This window comes from Aristolochia californica, unplaced genomic scaffold (assembly GCF_029961685.1).
Source record: "Aristolochia californica isolate CCGP_79_NKW_82.1479 unplaced genomic scaffold, dmAriCali1.0.hap1 SCAF_3, whole genome shotgun sequence".
In the NCBI taxonomy this organism is placed as follows: domain Eukaryota; kingdom Viridiplantae; phylum Streptophyta; class Magnoliopsida; order Piperales; family Aristolochiaceae; genus Aristolochia; species Aristolochia californica.
The window spans coordinates 8,008,468-8,024,775 of record NW_027181992.1 but is presented as its reverse complement, the minus strand read 5'-3'; the positions used below and the strand labels follow the sequence as shown (position 1 = coordinate 8,024,775).

Below are 16,308 nucleotides of genomic sequence, written 5' to 3'. Positions count from 1 at the left end.
TGATTAAAACACTAGCGGAGTTGCCCCACATGTCCAGATATTTCCTCCTCTCCAATGAAAATCGTCTCGGTGAAGAGAGAGATTCATTTGACAACTAAGTTATTGAGGTTCAATCTTGAGCATATCAGTTGGTTGCTGGTAAGTTGAAGTGATCCCTTCATCGTCCCGCTGAAGAATCAGACAAATAATTGATCTGCGCTGCTGGTTCGCACCTCAGTTCAGCTTTTCTCGTCCAAAAGGCCCCATTACTTGATTGTTGTAGGGTTCGTCTAGCTGTAGCCTGCGATACATTGAAAAAAGTGTGCAGAAGGTTATCAATGTTTGGAGTATATGCCGACATCCATTCCATGTTTACCTCCACGCCAAGATTGGCCTGTACAGGAAATAGTCGCAGCAGGCAGCCCTACACCCCTCTCCTCCCCTCAAATGGCAGCTCTGGTATCGTCAATTCTTCCTTTGCCCATCATTGCCAGTGTCGCAACACAAGAAAGGAAACAGATTAGAATCTGACCTAGTTGAGGAGGAGAAAAAAACTATAGTTAAGACTCGCTCTGGTGGTTTTCTTTTTCTGGGGTTACTATAGAACTGTGCATTCTGCCTTGAATGATTTGTATGGCGATGGAAGAGAAACAACTCATCGAAATAGCAAAATACCGGAATGGAGGTTCGGCCGTGCTTGAAGTAGAGACGCTGCGATTAATTGCTTTTGGTGCGTACTGCGTACGACATGATGCTTCTGTAGGAAATAAACGAGAGGGTCAGGCGGGGCAGGCCGCAGGTGGTCGGCCATGGACAAAAAGGTGAAGAGCCTTTAGGATTTGGGAAGAGTGACAGCGAATCATTCCATGGCCGGAGCTTTACAGCCCGCCGGCGTGTACCATTTATATGAAGGACATTGTAATGATGTCAGGCGCAATTTCGTCGTTCTCTCCTCCTCGTCCGTCAGTCGTCGTCGTCCCCCTACCCAAAGATTTACCATAGCTAAGCAAATTCGTGCTTTCTTTACTGTTTATAAAAGGCTGTGAAATCTTTTATAAAAAGCAAAGTGAGGAAAGACAAGTTCCACTTCCATGTGGGTCCGGAATCTCGTACTTTGCCGAAAACCACATGGAAACGTGGACGGTCACTAGACAAGCCCTCCTCAGACGTTAGATCCCATTAGATCGATCTAAGATTCCCTAATCGCGCCATTTTGTTCCTTCTCTAAATTCCGCTTTTTCAAAGACCGAGAGAATCCTTTCGGTCAAGCTGGTCTTTGTCGCTCCCTTCACTTGGGACTCACTTGCGTCCACGTGATCCATCGCTTATCTGTTCCCTCACAATATGGACCGTCGGATCGCACCGTCCAGTCTCTCTGCGGGCGTCTTCCAGCTCTCAGATCAGAAAAAACACAGATGGTTAAAGGACTTAATCACGAGCTAGTGCAAAACCCCAGGCAGCTTGGTGATGTACATGGACGCCGCCCATACTCGAGTTCTTGTGTACGAAAAGGAGCTCGCACTTGGGGCGTAATTACCGATGTCTTCTCATCTTCGTCAAATCACCAAGCACTGCATTTAATTTCTCTGTTTTGCGGACGGTCGTTGCCCCGACAAACGCTGCTACATGGACGGGACAGAAGTCGGAACGCGTTTGAACGCGATAAATTCCCTAAATCCTTGACGGCGAGACCAGCTTTCGCAAGTCTACCGATGGTCTGTGCGCCGGAGACAAAGTCAGAAGCCGTAACGCCGCGCGTATGGACTCTGGAGTAAGAGGCAGGGACGGTATTTCCGTTATTTTTCGTCTTTGAGGGTATTATGGTGATTGGGAGATTGTAACATTTTATTATATGGCACGTGAAAGTTCCCGGTTTTTACGGCAGAATAATCGCGACTGTCGCGTGTTGTTTAATGGAACAAGGAATAAACTAATGGCAGGAAGAAGTGAATTTGCGAAGAATTTGAGAAGAATTTGGGCAGAATTTGAGGGATGGTTTGTCTGAGAAGGGAGGGGCAAGCGATCCTTTTTTAACCTTCTTGCGTCCTTTTCATGTCGGCTAGGGACACCTAGCGAGCTTATTGAGAACGCGTCATTACCCGGCGAGGACCCCCGTATATCCGCCGACGACTCCGTCGGTCTCTTTCTCTTTCGCTCTCGTTCGCGCGCGCACGCGGGGCGGGCGTGCGTTACCTGAAGTGCCCAGCCAATTTCCGGTTAGTTTGGAGCTGATGTATCAAGGTTCCCCGCAGCAGCTACTGCAATATATACAATTCCGGAAAGGAAGTTGGACTTCCTACGATCTCGCTGGAAGACATTGAGGTTAAAGTTTCTCAACTAAAGGCTCTCCTGTTGCGGGGGCTTCCACTGAAATTGGCAGTAGTGCTCTCCCTTCAATGCAATTACTGTTCTTCTTTGTTCGACCTGCTAAGAGCTACAATTTATCCGCGGAAGTTTACTTCAATGAGCTGTTTTGATTCTCCACTAAAAACAATACAGCTACTTCGATAGTGGAACTAGAACAATGTGGAAATGAGAGACTGTTATGTTTTGCTGGAGGAACTTCGTCGGCTCCTTATCCTTCCTTACCAACTATGAAGTAACTTTATTCCGATCACTCTCTCTTTCACCTTGTTCCGTAGAAATTGTGATTCAAATCGACCAAATTTTGTTTAGAGCCCGTCTATAGTCGTTGTTACGTGTCTTCTTCTTGAATCTTCAACTTGGGAAAAGCCTTGCCGACTGTGTTTTTTTGACAGTTGTGCCTTTCAATGTTCTGGCGCACAAGCAATTGAACAAGAGAATTCTGGCGACAAATTTACTGACTTCTGTATTCGTCTTGGAGGCACAGTTTTTAGACAGGAAACATATTCAAATCGTTCTGGTTTTTGTCTCAACAAAGAAAGTGAGGAAGTTGGAGTTTCAACGTTGAAATGTGCAGCTAAAGCATCTCTCAGCAAGGAAGCCAGAGAAGTTTGTTTTTTCGATAATTGTTCAACTTCAATCAGATAATTGCAGGATTGAGGGATCTGGTATAGGTACTACCGTAATTACAAGTCGAACGTGGGTTTGTCTCTGAAAAACCCGTGGCACTAGTTGCAATAAAACTGAAAGATACTGATGGGATTTCGTCTAGTTTAGTATGGAAGAAGTTGTTGCTGAGACAGAACGGAAGTTTTCCAAGATTTCTCACACCCAAAAAGATTGGGTGACGCTTCGTCTTTGGTAAATTTTCAGTACGCATTCTTAGAGCTTCACTGCGGTATCTGCCAACATGAAGGCACCATTAAATGGATTTCCGGCAAATTCAGATGGTATAGCTCTCGAACTTTTAACTTTAGCATTTAGGACTATTTTACTAAATTTGGTAGTTAAATCTGGACTATTCTTCTAAGTAATTTTTTATCACGGGTTTGCTTGATTTATATAATTTTGAATTTTTTTTTCTGCTAGCCTAAAAAGAAAATTGTGTCCTTGTGCATTTAATTTTTCATCGGCCATCATTTTTTTTTTCTCCGTTTTAAAAACAAATCGGTGAGGCAGGAGTTCTCTGTAATTTCTCTCTCATCTCTTTCAAGTAGAAATCTCTTCATCCCTTGAAAAGACATATGCCACCTAATGATACGAATTTAGGCATCGGGTTTTATTTCAGTTGTTTTGCGTTGTCCTACGTTGGTACTAAAGACTCTCTTTTCGGGATTCCAGCCTAACAGACGAAACCAACCCAATTAACATTACAGATTATGATTATATATCTTAGTTCTGAACTATGGAATCATAATTCGAGCCTCATTGGATAAAAAATTATCCAAAATATGCAATAAAAATTCCTATATTGATGCCTATAATCGACGTCCACACCTTGTCAGTAGTTGATATCATAGCAAAGTCTAATAAACAAATGTTTCTTGCTTTTTGACTGCCATTCCTGGAAGATTTGATGGCTGTTATATTAAACTTTGTGTGATCAGGGGAGAAAAGGAGCATCAATTCAGAACTATGGCATGCGTGTGCAGGCCCACTCGTATCACTTCCTCCTGTGGGAAGTCTTGTTGTATACTTCCCACAAGGTCACAGTGAACAGGTATAGTTGTTCTGCAATTGCATTAACAGATCATAATAATGCTTAGGATATGAATTGTTTATGTATACCGCATATAATTGAAATGCTTGGGACTTATGTAAGTATTTGTTATTCGTGTCTGTATCAGGTTGCAGCTTCAATGCAAAAGGAGATAGATAGTATCCCAAATTATCCATCGCTTCCTTCTAAGTTGATCTGTATCCTCCATAATGTCACTCTTCATGTAAGCCTTTGTCTCATGTTATTTCATGGAATTCAGTCTTTTATGTGGTTTAGTTAATTCCTTTACTTTCTATCAGGCCGATGCTGAAACAGATGAGGTTTATGCACAGATGACGCTTCAACCTGTGAATAAAGTAGGTAGAGATGCCTCTTTGTTTTTGTAAGTCATAGGTTCTAATGAATGCTGGTTGATTCTGGAGCAAGGGTGTATGTTATAGAGTCAAACATTTTCCTCTTTCTCTCTTTGGAAATACTGCTGGAACCTCAATCTATTTCTTCTACTTTCCAGCAAGTTCACTTGGTACTTTGTTGCTATATATAGGAAGGGAGCCTCATCATACTACTTCAGGTTTCTGGATTTTGTTTGTTGCTAATATTTTTTCTTATTTTTCTGATGTACTCTTTCTCTATGCATTTGTGCTAGTATGATAAAGAAGCATTACTCGCTTCTGACATGGGCCTGAAGCAAAACAAACAACCAACTGAATTCTTCTGCAAAACACTGACGGCCAGTGATACAAGCACTCATGGTGGATTTTCCGTTCCACGTCGTGCAGCTGAAAAAATCTTCCCTCCTCTTGTATGTATGATGCCTCCTGGTTTTAGATATGCTTAAACATTCACATGTATGATATGCTGTTATTATTTTTCTACTCTAGTGATTAAGTGCAAACATGTTGGTAGGATTTTTCAATGCAACCACCAGCTCAAGAGATAATGGCCAGAGACTTGCATGATTTTGCTTGGACATTCCGACATATTTATCGTGGTATTTTCTTGTCCCAGGGCTTACCTTTGATGGTCATCATCTTGTACTTGTAACTAGGTTCTGTGTCATTGGTGAATTTCCTACTTCTGGAAGTTCTCTTCACTTTTATGGCAATGACATAATTGGATCTACTCCTGTTTCAAAATGCTTCCTTATTTTTCTGGCAGATAAATATCTTTATCTTGGTGGGTTTGTTAGCTATAAATGATTTTTTCCTTGGTAATGGGTTGACATTTATGTGAAATTCTTGAATATCAAAAACATATTTTGGCAAGTTGCAGGCTGGTATTTTAATTCGTTTTCTTCTCCTTTTATGCTTCCCTTACAGTTCAAAATTTAATTAATTTTCAGGTCAACCAAAACGGCATCTTCTGACTACAGGTTGGAGTGTCTTTGTTAGTACAAAAAGACTCTGTGCTGGTGATTCTGTCCTTTTTATAAGGTAAACCACTGAGGTGTTGATAGGAGGAACTGTATATGCCATTTTTCTGAATCAATAATGAGTTATCTGGACATCTGCTCATGTAGGGATGAGAAATCACAGCTCCTATTGGGTATAAGGGGTGCTAGCAGACAGCAACCAACTCTATCATCGTCAGTCTTATCTAGTGACAGTATGCACATTGGAATTCTTGCTGCTGCAGCTCATGCTGCAGCAAATAATAGCCCCTTCACTGTATTTTACAATCCGAGGTACTGTCTTGTTTCTACTATTTTTACAATGGGAAAGAGGGAAGAACTATCAAGGCTCCCAACCTAGATGGTGACTTCAAAATCATAGGAAACAGCTGTGACTTCTTTTCCAATAGAAGTTGTAGATATTATGAGAATTCAATTCAATTGATGAAAAGGATAATTTTTTTATATGCCCACATAGCCTTTGTCCTGTATGCCATCAATTCGATGGCCAGTTAAGTATCAGTTCTTATGGCCTTATAGAGATACATGCAGGTGATGTGAAGATAAAGTGGGTGTGGATGGCAGCAGAACACTGCAATTACTTTCACTATTAATTCTTATTATGTGCTTTCCCTTCAAATCACATGTTGTGATTTTTTTTTAACAGAACTAGCCCTTCAGAGTTTGTCATTCCATTAGCAAAATATCAGAAAGCACTCTACAACCAAGTTTCACTTGGCATGCGATTCAGGATGATGTTTGAGACTGAAGAATCAGGAATACGAAGATATATGGGGACAATTACAGGCATTGGTGATCTGGATCCCACACGATGGAAAGGTTCACAATGGTGCAATCTTCAGGTTACTGTTAAATCCCTGTTAGATAGTATGTTGTAACTTGTGCCACTACTTCATTCGTATGAACGGTATGCATGCAGAACCTCCTAGAGTTGCATGTTGTCCTTGCAGTTAACAAGTAACTTGGTGCAGAAGATGTCTACTGATCTCTTACTTGCAATGTACTGAAATAATCAGCATATTAAATAATTCCCACTTCCAGGGGTCGTCTTTATCTTTACTTTTGCATAGTTGTCACTGATGATTTCTGTATTTGACAGGTTAATTGGGATGAATCAACTGCTGGTGAAAGACGAAAGCGGGTTTCAATTTGGGAGATTGAGCCTGTTGCCACACCTTTCTATGTATGCCCTCCTCCCTTTTTCAGGCCCAAGTTCCCCAGACAACCAGGGATGCCTGGTAAGCTACTTTTAATATTGATCTAAGTTTAATATTTTTTTTTTATGCCTTACTAGCATCCTACAGGAATAGTAGAGAATTAAACTCAGGAAATTAGAGTTTCTTACCAAAGGTTGATAGGAGTGACTTGCAGATGAAGAGGCTGAGATAGAGAATGCTTTTAAAAGGGCTATGCCATGGCTGGCAGATGACATGGGCATGAAGGATGCTCAAAATTCAATCTTTCCTGGCCTAAGTCTGGTCCAGTGGATGAATATGCAGCAGCAGCAGCAGAACCCTCAGCTAATGAGCCATGCCGCTCAATCCGGATACTTCCCATCTATGCTTACTACTGCTTTGCCCAACAATGTGGATTCTGAAGATCCCTCAAAGATTTTGAATTTTCAATCACAAGCATCCTTGCATTTATCCAATTCACAGTTCAATATTCCAAAACCAAATCAACCTGTCACACAACCAGAACAACTTTCACAGCAACCTCTCACATGGCCTCACCAGCTGCAACAACCACAACAACGACCAACAATTATTAATTCAGCAACACCAACACTGCCACAAGCACAACAGCAGCAGCAACAACAACAACAACAGCAGCAACATCAACAGCAGCAACATCAACAACACCAGAGATCCCATTTTATTGGTCCTAGTGTTGTCGAACAGTCTCAGCGAAGACAGCAGTTGTCTTTCATTAACCAAACACTTCCACAGTCTCAGATTCAGAATCAACTTGCACAGCAAACTTTACAAAACTCCCAACTCCAACAGCAGAAGTTTGTTGGATCAAACTCACAATCTCAACAAAATTCTCATCTACCTAGTGAGGTTTCAGTCCAATCACAAAGTTTTCAGTTTCAGTCACAAAATGACCAACAACAACAGAATCTCGCTCAGAGGCAACAGCAGCAACAATTGCCACAGCTGCCATTAACACAACATCACCTTCAGCTGCAGTTACTGCAAAAATTGCAGCAGCAGCAGCAATTGCTTTCACAAATAAACCCTCAGTTTCCTTCTCCGGTACCTCAACAGCAGCAACAAAATCAAAAAGTGCAACAAAATCAGCATCCACAACAGCAGCTGCAGCCCAGTGGAACTCAATTTTCTTCTGCTCAACTGAGCCAATCCCTGCAAATATCCTCTGCTCACCAAACTCAGCAAATATCCTCCAATCATCAGGCGCAGAAAATTTCATCCCATCACCATTCACAGCAGATTTCATCTAATCAAATTCTGAGCCAAATCAAGTCCCCCTTGCTTGGTAGAGCTCATTCCACTCTTACAGATGCAGATGCTCCCTCATGTTCAACCTCACCTTCAACAAATAACTGTCATGTATCCTCAACAAGTATGTCAAACAGGACCCAGCAAGGTCCACCACTTTTGGAGGATATGGCGATTCGGCATGGACCTGCCAATAATTTGGTACCAGACATGCAAATTAAGTCAGACATTCGCGTTAAGAATGAGTTACCCACCACAAAGGAATCAGATCAATTGGCATTTCATGGTAGTGCTGTTACTGAACAGTTGGATGCTTCCTCATCAGCAACCTCTTTTGTTATTGATGGAAGCATTCAGCAAAATTTTAACCTGCCTTCATTTGGTTTGGACGGGGAAGTTCAAGTTGACCCTCGGAATAATCTTCTCTTTGGAGTTAATATCGATGGTTTTACGCCTGATACTCTGTTGTCTAGAGGATTTGGTTCAGGGAAGGATCTTCAGAATTTACTTGCCAGTTACAATAATCAGAAAGACATAGAGACAGAATTATCTACTGCAGGAATGAGTTCTCAGTCATTTGGGGTGCCTGACATGTCATTTAAACCTAGCTGTTCAAGTGAACCTATTGGTAATGAAAATGGGGTCCTTAACAGAGTAGCATGGGCCAGTCAACAGTCTCAGCGGATGAGGACTTTCACTAAGGTATGCCTCTACTTCCTTTGTCTTCAACACAAGCTTGTTGCAACTTGTTAAAATGGATGAAACAAGTCCCTTGGACTGGGTTGAACCAAAACTCAAGAGTCCTTTCTGATTTGTATACCCAAAAACCATGCTTCCTAAAAACCAGAAAACTAGCCATCTAATCTAGTTTAACTAGTAAACTAGTCTGGCCTAAGTGGCTAGGTTCATTTTGTCCATGGCGGACTTATGAAATTCCAAATTGGAAACTAATCCCTCAAAAGTCCTTGAGCAACAATAACTTGCACCATTTGAACTACTTGACTATCCACTGCAGAATGCTGCCCCTGTGCTATGACTTGGTACCAATACGTTTCGTCAAAAGTTTTAAGGATCACTCATTGGTCATGACTGTAGTCATAGAAACTCTTCTTGAAGAACCTTTGTCCTTAGAAAACATGTTTGGGGGCTTAAATAAAACTTTTACTTAGTTTTATAGAAAACATTTGGAAGAAATCTTTAGTCTGTTTAATTGAAAACTAACTGACGATTCACATAAAATCCTATTTTATATGTTTCTTCTAAAGAAATAGTTGTCGGTGAAAAATTTAATTGTATTTTGTTTCTACTCAAAGTCAATTTTATTGTAATTTTGCTTGTCATTTATTGTGATTCTTTGAATCATCAATTATAGTATTTAATATATGCATTATTTCAAATTTTGCATAAGTTGCTAATAATTTTTATTTAGTTTTTTTTATTCCCACCTTTTACTCAATTTTTTTTTAGTTTCTGATGTTTATTAGAATCTTCTAAAAAGTTTTCTATCAGCTTCTTAATTTTGTGGCTCTCATAATTTCTTTTGATAGCTTTTTTGAGTTTCCCATTTTGTTTCCTGTTCTCTTAGGTATATGGTCATAACTGCATGACCTTAAGGTGGTTCAACATCCAATTTCAATGGGTGAAAATGAAACCAGCCAAGCCACTGATTCAGTTGCTGGCCTCAATTTTGTATTATTACCCATTTTAAGGAGGTTACCCGTGCATCTATACATGCATTTTCTAAAATTGATTACAAATATGCTCGCAGAGTGATTAAAAGAGGTGTTTTTAATGAGGTGAATTTGTGGCCTTGTTAGCTTTGATTGTCATCTGAATTAGTAATTAAGAAGCTTTAAAAATAAGTGATGAAATGTCTGTCCTGGATTTATTTATTGTGCCTGTGGTAGCTCACAGAGTGTAAGGAAGTTAGGCCCACGGAATTAGTACTAGTTTGGCTTTGCTATTGCCTCTATGATAAAATGATAGTTCCTAATCGTTTATTAACTTTGCAGGGAACAAACAACTGGGTATCTGATCTTTATCGTGGAAGAGTTTTATGTTTTAGAAAATGCTAAGCATAATATCGTTTAATTACACTGTATGTGGGGCAGTTAATTACATAATTCTCCATTTCTTTTCTGAAATGGAAGCAACAACCATCCCCTTCTTATCCTTCTGCCTATGAAATTGTATACTTAATCCTTTGCGAGCATTTCATGAACGCACCTCAAAATGACTACACCAGCTCAGGGGAATGCTCCTGCGAACTCGAATGTTTCAATTGAAGATTAGATGCTTTCCTTAATTCTTTTTTTCTTTTATATCCACTTTTTCTGATGTACTGAACAATTTTAGTTTGGATATTGAAGGTTCACAAGCGTGGTTCAGTAGGAAGGTCTATCGATGTCACTCGGTACAGGGGCTATGATGATCTTAGACATGATCTTGCATGCATGTTTGGGATCGAGGGTCAGCTGGAGGATCCACACAGGACTGACTGGAAGTTGGTTTACGTGGATCATGAGGATGATATTTTACTCGTTGGAGACGATCCATGGGAGTAAGTGGCCGTCTTCCAGGCGCTATAAGATTTCGATTCCTCAGCCTGTTCTGGCACGATCTAACATCCGTTTCCTTGCTTTGAATCCAACCACAGGGAATTTGTTAGCTGTGTACAGAGCATCAAGATATTGTCATCTGTAGAAGTTCAGCAGATGAGTTTAGATGGTGACTTGGTTAATATGGCCGTGCAGAATCAAGCATGCAGCGGATCAGACAGCGGGAATGCATGGAGGGGCCATTACGATGATAATTCTGCTGCTTCACTTGATCGGTGAACAAGCTAATAGAAGGGATTCAAGATGATGTGTTGATTTCTTGATCATCAGGGATGTTTTCGTTCTTAATCCCCGTGGGCTTCCAAAGCTTTTACTGGTGGTTAACCTGAAGGAGCCAGAGCACGGAGGAGTCAAGCGCATGAAGGTGATTATGGGTTCCACGTAAAGAGACCTGGCCGGCGTTAACTATCTGTAGCGGATATAATTATTTTTTGGGCAGGGTTTCGAGTTTGATAAAACTATTAAGGACAGCTCAAGGTTTCTGCTAATAGCGATTAGCCCTCTCGAGCACAATCCATAGGCGAAGGTTGAAAGGCTTCTTGAGTTCTTGTAACGTATAAAAGTGCCCATGCTCATGTGATCACGAGTGCAGCTCTCCATTTTTCGCTTTTTATGGTTTTCTGGGCAACACAGCAATGTTTGGTAGCTTAAACGCGAAAGCAGAAGAGGCTTCCGGACAATCTATTGTTAAATATATGACACAAATGCTGTGCTTTTGCCTCTTGAGAAGATTTTCGTCAATGCTTGTTGGGGAAGTAAAACAAATTGATGAAGATTAAAGGGAAAGCCATATCTATTCCTTGGCTTATATATCCGGCATCTCACATAACAGACCCAACTCGTAAACAAATGCAAAGCCAAACTGGAAAACAATTAGGACATTAGCTTCAAAGGCGTTGTTTGGGAGTGTAGTTGTCATTGAGCCAAACCATTGACTGAGACAAGTCTTTCACATGAATTTACATGATTCATCTATACTGTTAAATTGGGTTGAAGGTTCTATCCCAAAATGACTAGCTATTTGGGAAACCTTTTCTATCAATTAATAAACGCAAAATTTTTGTACTCACTAATATATGTGGCACTATCCTTAACATTCTCCCTCATGTGTAGGTACGCGGATAATTTGGGTGGATGTTTACATATGAAAACCTTCCTCTTATACCATGTTAAATTGGGTCGAAAGCCCTTTCCCAAAATGACTATCCACTTAGGAAACTTGTTCTGCCAACTGATAAACGCACGATCTTTGTACTTACTAATATATGTGGTACTATCCTTAACATATACTCTTCTATACATGAACTTCATTCTCTTCTTTCTCTACATAACTCTAATCTCCCTAAACCATACCAACTTTTCATGGCTCCATTCGGAATTAGAACCTTATTTCTCTACGTTCTTTCTTCGTTGAATGCCTATTGGCTCTCATTATCTTTCTCTTTCTCGCTTTTTAACTCTCTGTGTTTCTTGCCCTTCGATTCTTCTCTCACGGTCACAGATTTCTCCTCCATCTTGCATTTTTTGTTTTTTTTTGTTTTTGGGGTTTCATAGTCTGCATGCTTATGTAGTCTCATTACATGAGTCTGCCATAAATCCAATTTTAAGCCATAAAAAACCCTACCACTTATGAGACTTACCAAACCCGTACATAATATAACAAGTAAAAAGACATAAATACCCTTGATATTTGTTGGAAGACATCTCGAAGTGGCATTAATGGTCAAAAGAAAATACAAATTTGACCATTATTATTCCCAAAAATAGTTAGTAAAAATAAGATAATGATCAAAATCTCCTTTTCACTAACTATTTTTGGGAATAATAATAATCAAATTCTCATTTTTTTTCTTTTCTAAAGGGTTCCAAACAAACCCTAAAAGTCATATATTTAAACTCAGTCACAAATGTAAGAGTGTATTCCTTAACTCCTTTATTTGAGTACAATAGTTTAAAATAGAGCTCTAAGACATAAATTGCATATAAGAATGTTTAGGAACATCATAAATATCTTTTAAAACACATTAGAACACTTAGATAAAATCATTCATATGCTTTGAAAGTCAACATAGTTGAACGGACACTGGAATGATCGATAAACCCTTGCCAATGATCTATCATCCAAACGTGTGTAGGCCAAGATTATAAAACATGATCGATCAACCATAATCGATTGATTGATCATATAGAATATGACCATTTCAACTAAAGTAAACTAAAATTCTCCCCAGATAGGGACTTACACAACTCAATTGACCACAATAGCCAACTTATAATAACACTCTCACTTAAATTTATAGAAATTAACTAGGCAGACTTGCTTTGACCCACAAATGTATTTTCTAGCATATCAATAGGCTACATAAGCCTAGACCCATAGAGTTTTCAACAACTCACTAGGCACACCAACCTAGACCCATAAATGGATTTTCAACACTGCCTACAAACACAAGGTTTTATAGCTTATACAACACCAAAGATCTTACGTACTGAAGACTTAACCTAATTGCAAAGATTATTTGGTTACATTATAACACAAGTAAATTGTCTCTTAATAGGTAAATTTTAATAATCTAAGTAAAAGCAAATGGGTACATTAATCCTAAGTATCTACCCAAATATAATGTAAAAAAAATACGATTATAAATATTTAATGAATCATATTATATTATCACAATGTAATTCTATTTATTATAATATTCATAAGCACTAAGTAATTATATTTTTAAAATAAAAATAAAAATAAAAACAAAACCAAGGTTGGGGAGTCTATCAAATAGGATTTGGGTTTTGTTGCACAACTTCTCAACGATTAGAAAAATGAAATCTTTCAAGTTCTTAAGTCGATCATAAAAAGCAATTTCCCTTATTTTCCAGATAAAAATGAAGACGAAATGGGCTGTAGAGGTTGAATTAGAAATCGAGGATGAGAGGCCCGCCCACTATGGCTCTAGAGAGTGACAGGGTAGTGATCGAGGCAGTGGAGCCAGGGGTTCCTGCTGGGCCTCTTAACCCGACCCATAGATCGCCAGACGGCACTGTTACATTTGAAGCCGGAGCCGAAGGCGATCTGCCAGATGCGGTCGCCGCGGCAGACCTTCTCCTTGGCCTCCAGGTAGGCGAGCTGGTACCAAATGCTGCTGCTCGAGGTATTGCCGAAGCGGTGGAGCGCCATCCTGGAAGCCTCCATGTTGTTGTCGCTGAGCTCCAGGTTCTTCTGCAGTTCGTCCAGGACGTTCTTGCTGGCCGCGTGCACGCAGAAGTGCTCGAAAGCCAGCTTATAGTCCGGAATGTAGGGTTTTGATCCTTCCTTGCCTCCAGAGAGGTGGCGCCCGATAAGGGTAGCGAAGAAGATAAGTTGCTCCGAGAAGGGGAGAACCAGGGGCCCCATAGTGGTAATGTTCGCTTTCAGCGCGTGCCCTCCAACTTCCATCAGGTCCCGGCTGATTGCCAGACCCTTGATCCGTTGCTCGTCTTCCTCCTGGTATACCGCCCTGTCACAGTCCAAAAGTTTCTCACCCACGTCAAATTCGTAATTAACCAACTTCTTTTTTCTGATTTTTACCTCTCTCTCTCTCTCTCTCCATATATATGCATATCAAGAACAAGAGATTAATATCATGAGAAAGCCCTAAACTGATGACTGACCTGAAGCTTCGACTGTCGGAACCCTTATGTGTGCGAACAATATGCTCGAGTCTGTACTTGGCTCGGTGGAAGTCTCTCCTCCGGTTGGACAGCAGGACGGCGGAGCAACCCATCCGAAAGAAGCAGTTCGGAATAAGCATTGAGCGGTTCCGGCCTTGGTACCAACTGAAGGTGATCATCTCAGTGCTCACCACCACCGCATAGTTGTTGGAGTTGGCCTGGAGCATATCTTGCGCCAAGTCAAGCGCGATGATCCCTGCGCTACATCCCATCCCTCCAAGGTTAAAACTCAGGATGTTGCCCCTCATCTTGTAGTGGTTGATGATCATGGCCGAGAGAGATGGGGTGGGGTTGAAGAGGCTGCAATTCACCACCAAGACACCCACGTCTTTCGGTCGAATCCGGCATTTCTCGAACAGTTCGTCCAGGGCACCGAAGATGACCATGGCGGCCTCTGCCCGGCCTTCTTTCATGGTCGCACAGTTCTCCGACGACATGATCGCCTTTGGGATATAAGTTTCATCCCCTATGCCCGAGAATTTCAGGAGTTGGCTTTGGAACTCTAGGCTTGCTTCATCGAATTTACCCGATTTGCGAGCATGCTCGATGAATTCAGTCTTAGATACCTGAAAAAAAAGGGAAAAATCGCATCGCCGTGCATTCAGTAACTTGATCAAAGAGAAAATTATTCAAATTTGTGATTCTAAAATTTTACTATTTCTTGTTGAAGATATCAATTTGACTTGATTTTTGAAAAACTTTAAAAGAAACCCAGATTTTTAATATCTAAAGAACAATTTATAGCTTTAAGGACTTGGGTCTTTGGGTCAAAGCTCCATTAAACACTCCGGAGTCCAGACGCATTAATCCAATGGACTGACAGAAAGCGAAGGCGTAGCCAAAATATCCTCAAATGCAAAAGCGAAAAAGAGAGAGCATGGAGCTGGCCCACGCGCAGGTAAAATCTGAGAGCATACCTTGAGCTCATCGGGAGGACGATAGCAAGCGAAGTCAACCAGGTACACGGGGAGAGGGCGTGAGATGAAGTAGACGCAAGCAGTGAAAACAAGCACGCTGAAGGCCGCCAGCACGGTGGCCAGTTCGTAGCTCTTCTCGTCCCATAACTTAGTCCACAGCTCCTCCCTGCTCAGACTGCCCACCTCCGCGCTGAATACTACCAGCAGAAGTGGAATGGTCGCCAAATAAATCCCGTGATTGATGAGGTAGTGATAGCCCAACTTCACGTACTTGAGGTTCACTGATTGGAGAAAGTCGGGCAGACGCCTTCGCACCCTGACTGAGAAAGTCTGGGAGCCGGCATCAGGTCCGGTGGCCTCGATGCCCCGATTGACGATCTCCGTCGAGAGCAGCGACTGTTCGCCAGCCATGGGAAGAGAAAAGAGAAGATATTCGGAGAGAGAGATATGACGAAATGGAGAGAGATGACGGGACTTATAAGAACGGTGGGTGGAGGATAGTTAATGTATGCACCCAACTTGTGAGTGTGGTTGGAACCGCCATGAATGAAGCTCTTGAATGCAGTGGAGTTTAGACACTAGGGAATTCAAAGTCTGTTAAATTCCTTTTCGTTTCTTTTGTTTTACGAACTTGTGTGAAAAGACAGTTTTGCTCCTTCGTTGCTTAGGGTTCGAGTATGAAAAATTATTTAATTTTTCAGGGAAAGATTTCCGGTCGAGACAAGCCCGGAATTATTCTCCTCGAAAATCATCAGGAGAGACATTTCTTTCCCTCTCTTTCTCCCTCGCTTTTTATTCTCTTTCTTCTCCCCTTCCCATCTTCTCCATTAGAAAATAAGTTGTCGGGGGAGACACTGAGTATGGTCAAGTTGGAGTTGACGGAAATGTAAGCAAGCCTCCACTTCTGTTCATTGGTTGAGGAAGACATTTTCAAATCCTAGCAAGCACAGAAGTTGACAGGCCGGTGACAGATCTTGAACAGACAGGAATAATATCTTCCAAAACTTTTCAATCTTCGTAAAAAGATGTGAAGATCCAAGTTTGTCAAGTCGTTTTAGTTGACTGCATTACCTATTACAGTAGTAGAAGCGGCTCAAACTTAATTCCTCCGTAGAAGGAAACTAAGTCC

At 41.0% G+C, this 16,308-nt stretch overlaps 2 protein-coding genes across 4 annotated transcripts; one reads left to right on the top strand and one right to left on the bottom strand.

Moving 5' to 3' along the window:
* Window positions 1-2,055: 2,055 nt before the first annotated feature.
* LOC137959751 (auxin response factor 16-like) lies at window positions 2,056-11,301 on the top strand. Of its 3 annotated transcripts, none has more exons than XM_068807094.1 (13): window positions 2,056-3,293; window positions 3,951-4,063; window positions 4,191-4,286; window positions 4,363-4,419; window positions 4,710-4,865; window positions 4,970-5,054; window positions 5,406-5,496; window positions 5,583-5,747; window positions 6,121-6,316; window positions 6,574-6,712; window positions 6,864-8,638; window positions 10,306-10,496; window positions 10,593-11,301. In XM_068807094.1, exons 1-13 carry the CDS (start codon window positions 3,254-3,256, stop codon window positions 10,771-10,773), a joined length of 3,285 nt encoding a protein of 1,094 aa, XP_068663195.1. In that variant the 5' UTR covers window positions 2,056-3,253; the 3' UTR covers window positions 10,774-11,301. The 3 variants fall into 3 exon arrangements, with proteins under 3 accessions (XP_068663195.1, XP_068663194.1, XP_068663196.1); XM_068807093.1 differs by having other exon boundaries at window positions 6,846-8,638; XM_068807095.1 differs by lacking the exons at window positions 2,056-3,293; window positions 3,951-4,063 and having other exon boundaries at window positions 4,261-4,286; window positions 4,379-4,419; window positions 6,846-8,638.
* A 2,065-nt stretch (window positions 11,302-13,366) lies between these two features.
* LOC137959752 (3-ketoacyl-CoA synthase 10-like) lies at window positions 13,367-15,610 on the bottom strand. Its single transcript, XM_068807096.1, has 3 exons — window positions 15,180-15,610; window positions 14,203-14,828; window positions 13,367-14,048 (listed from the first exon to the last, which is right to left on the bottom strand). Exons 1-3 carry the CDS (start codon window positions 15,588-15,590, stop codon window positions 13,505-13,507), a joined length of 1,581 nt encoding a protein of 526 aa, XP_068663197.1. The 5' UTR covers window positions 15,591-15,610; the 3' UTR covers window positions 13,367-13,504.
* Window positions 15,611-16,308: the final 698 nt, after the last annotated feature.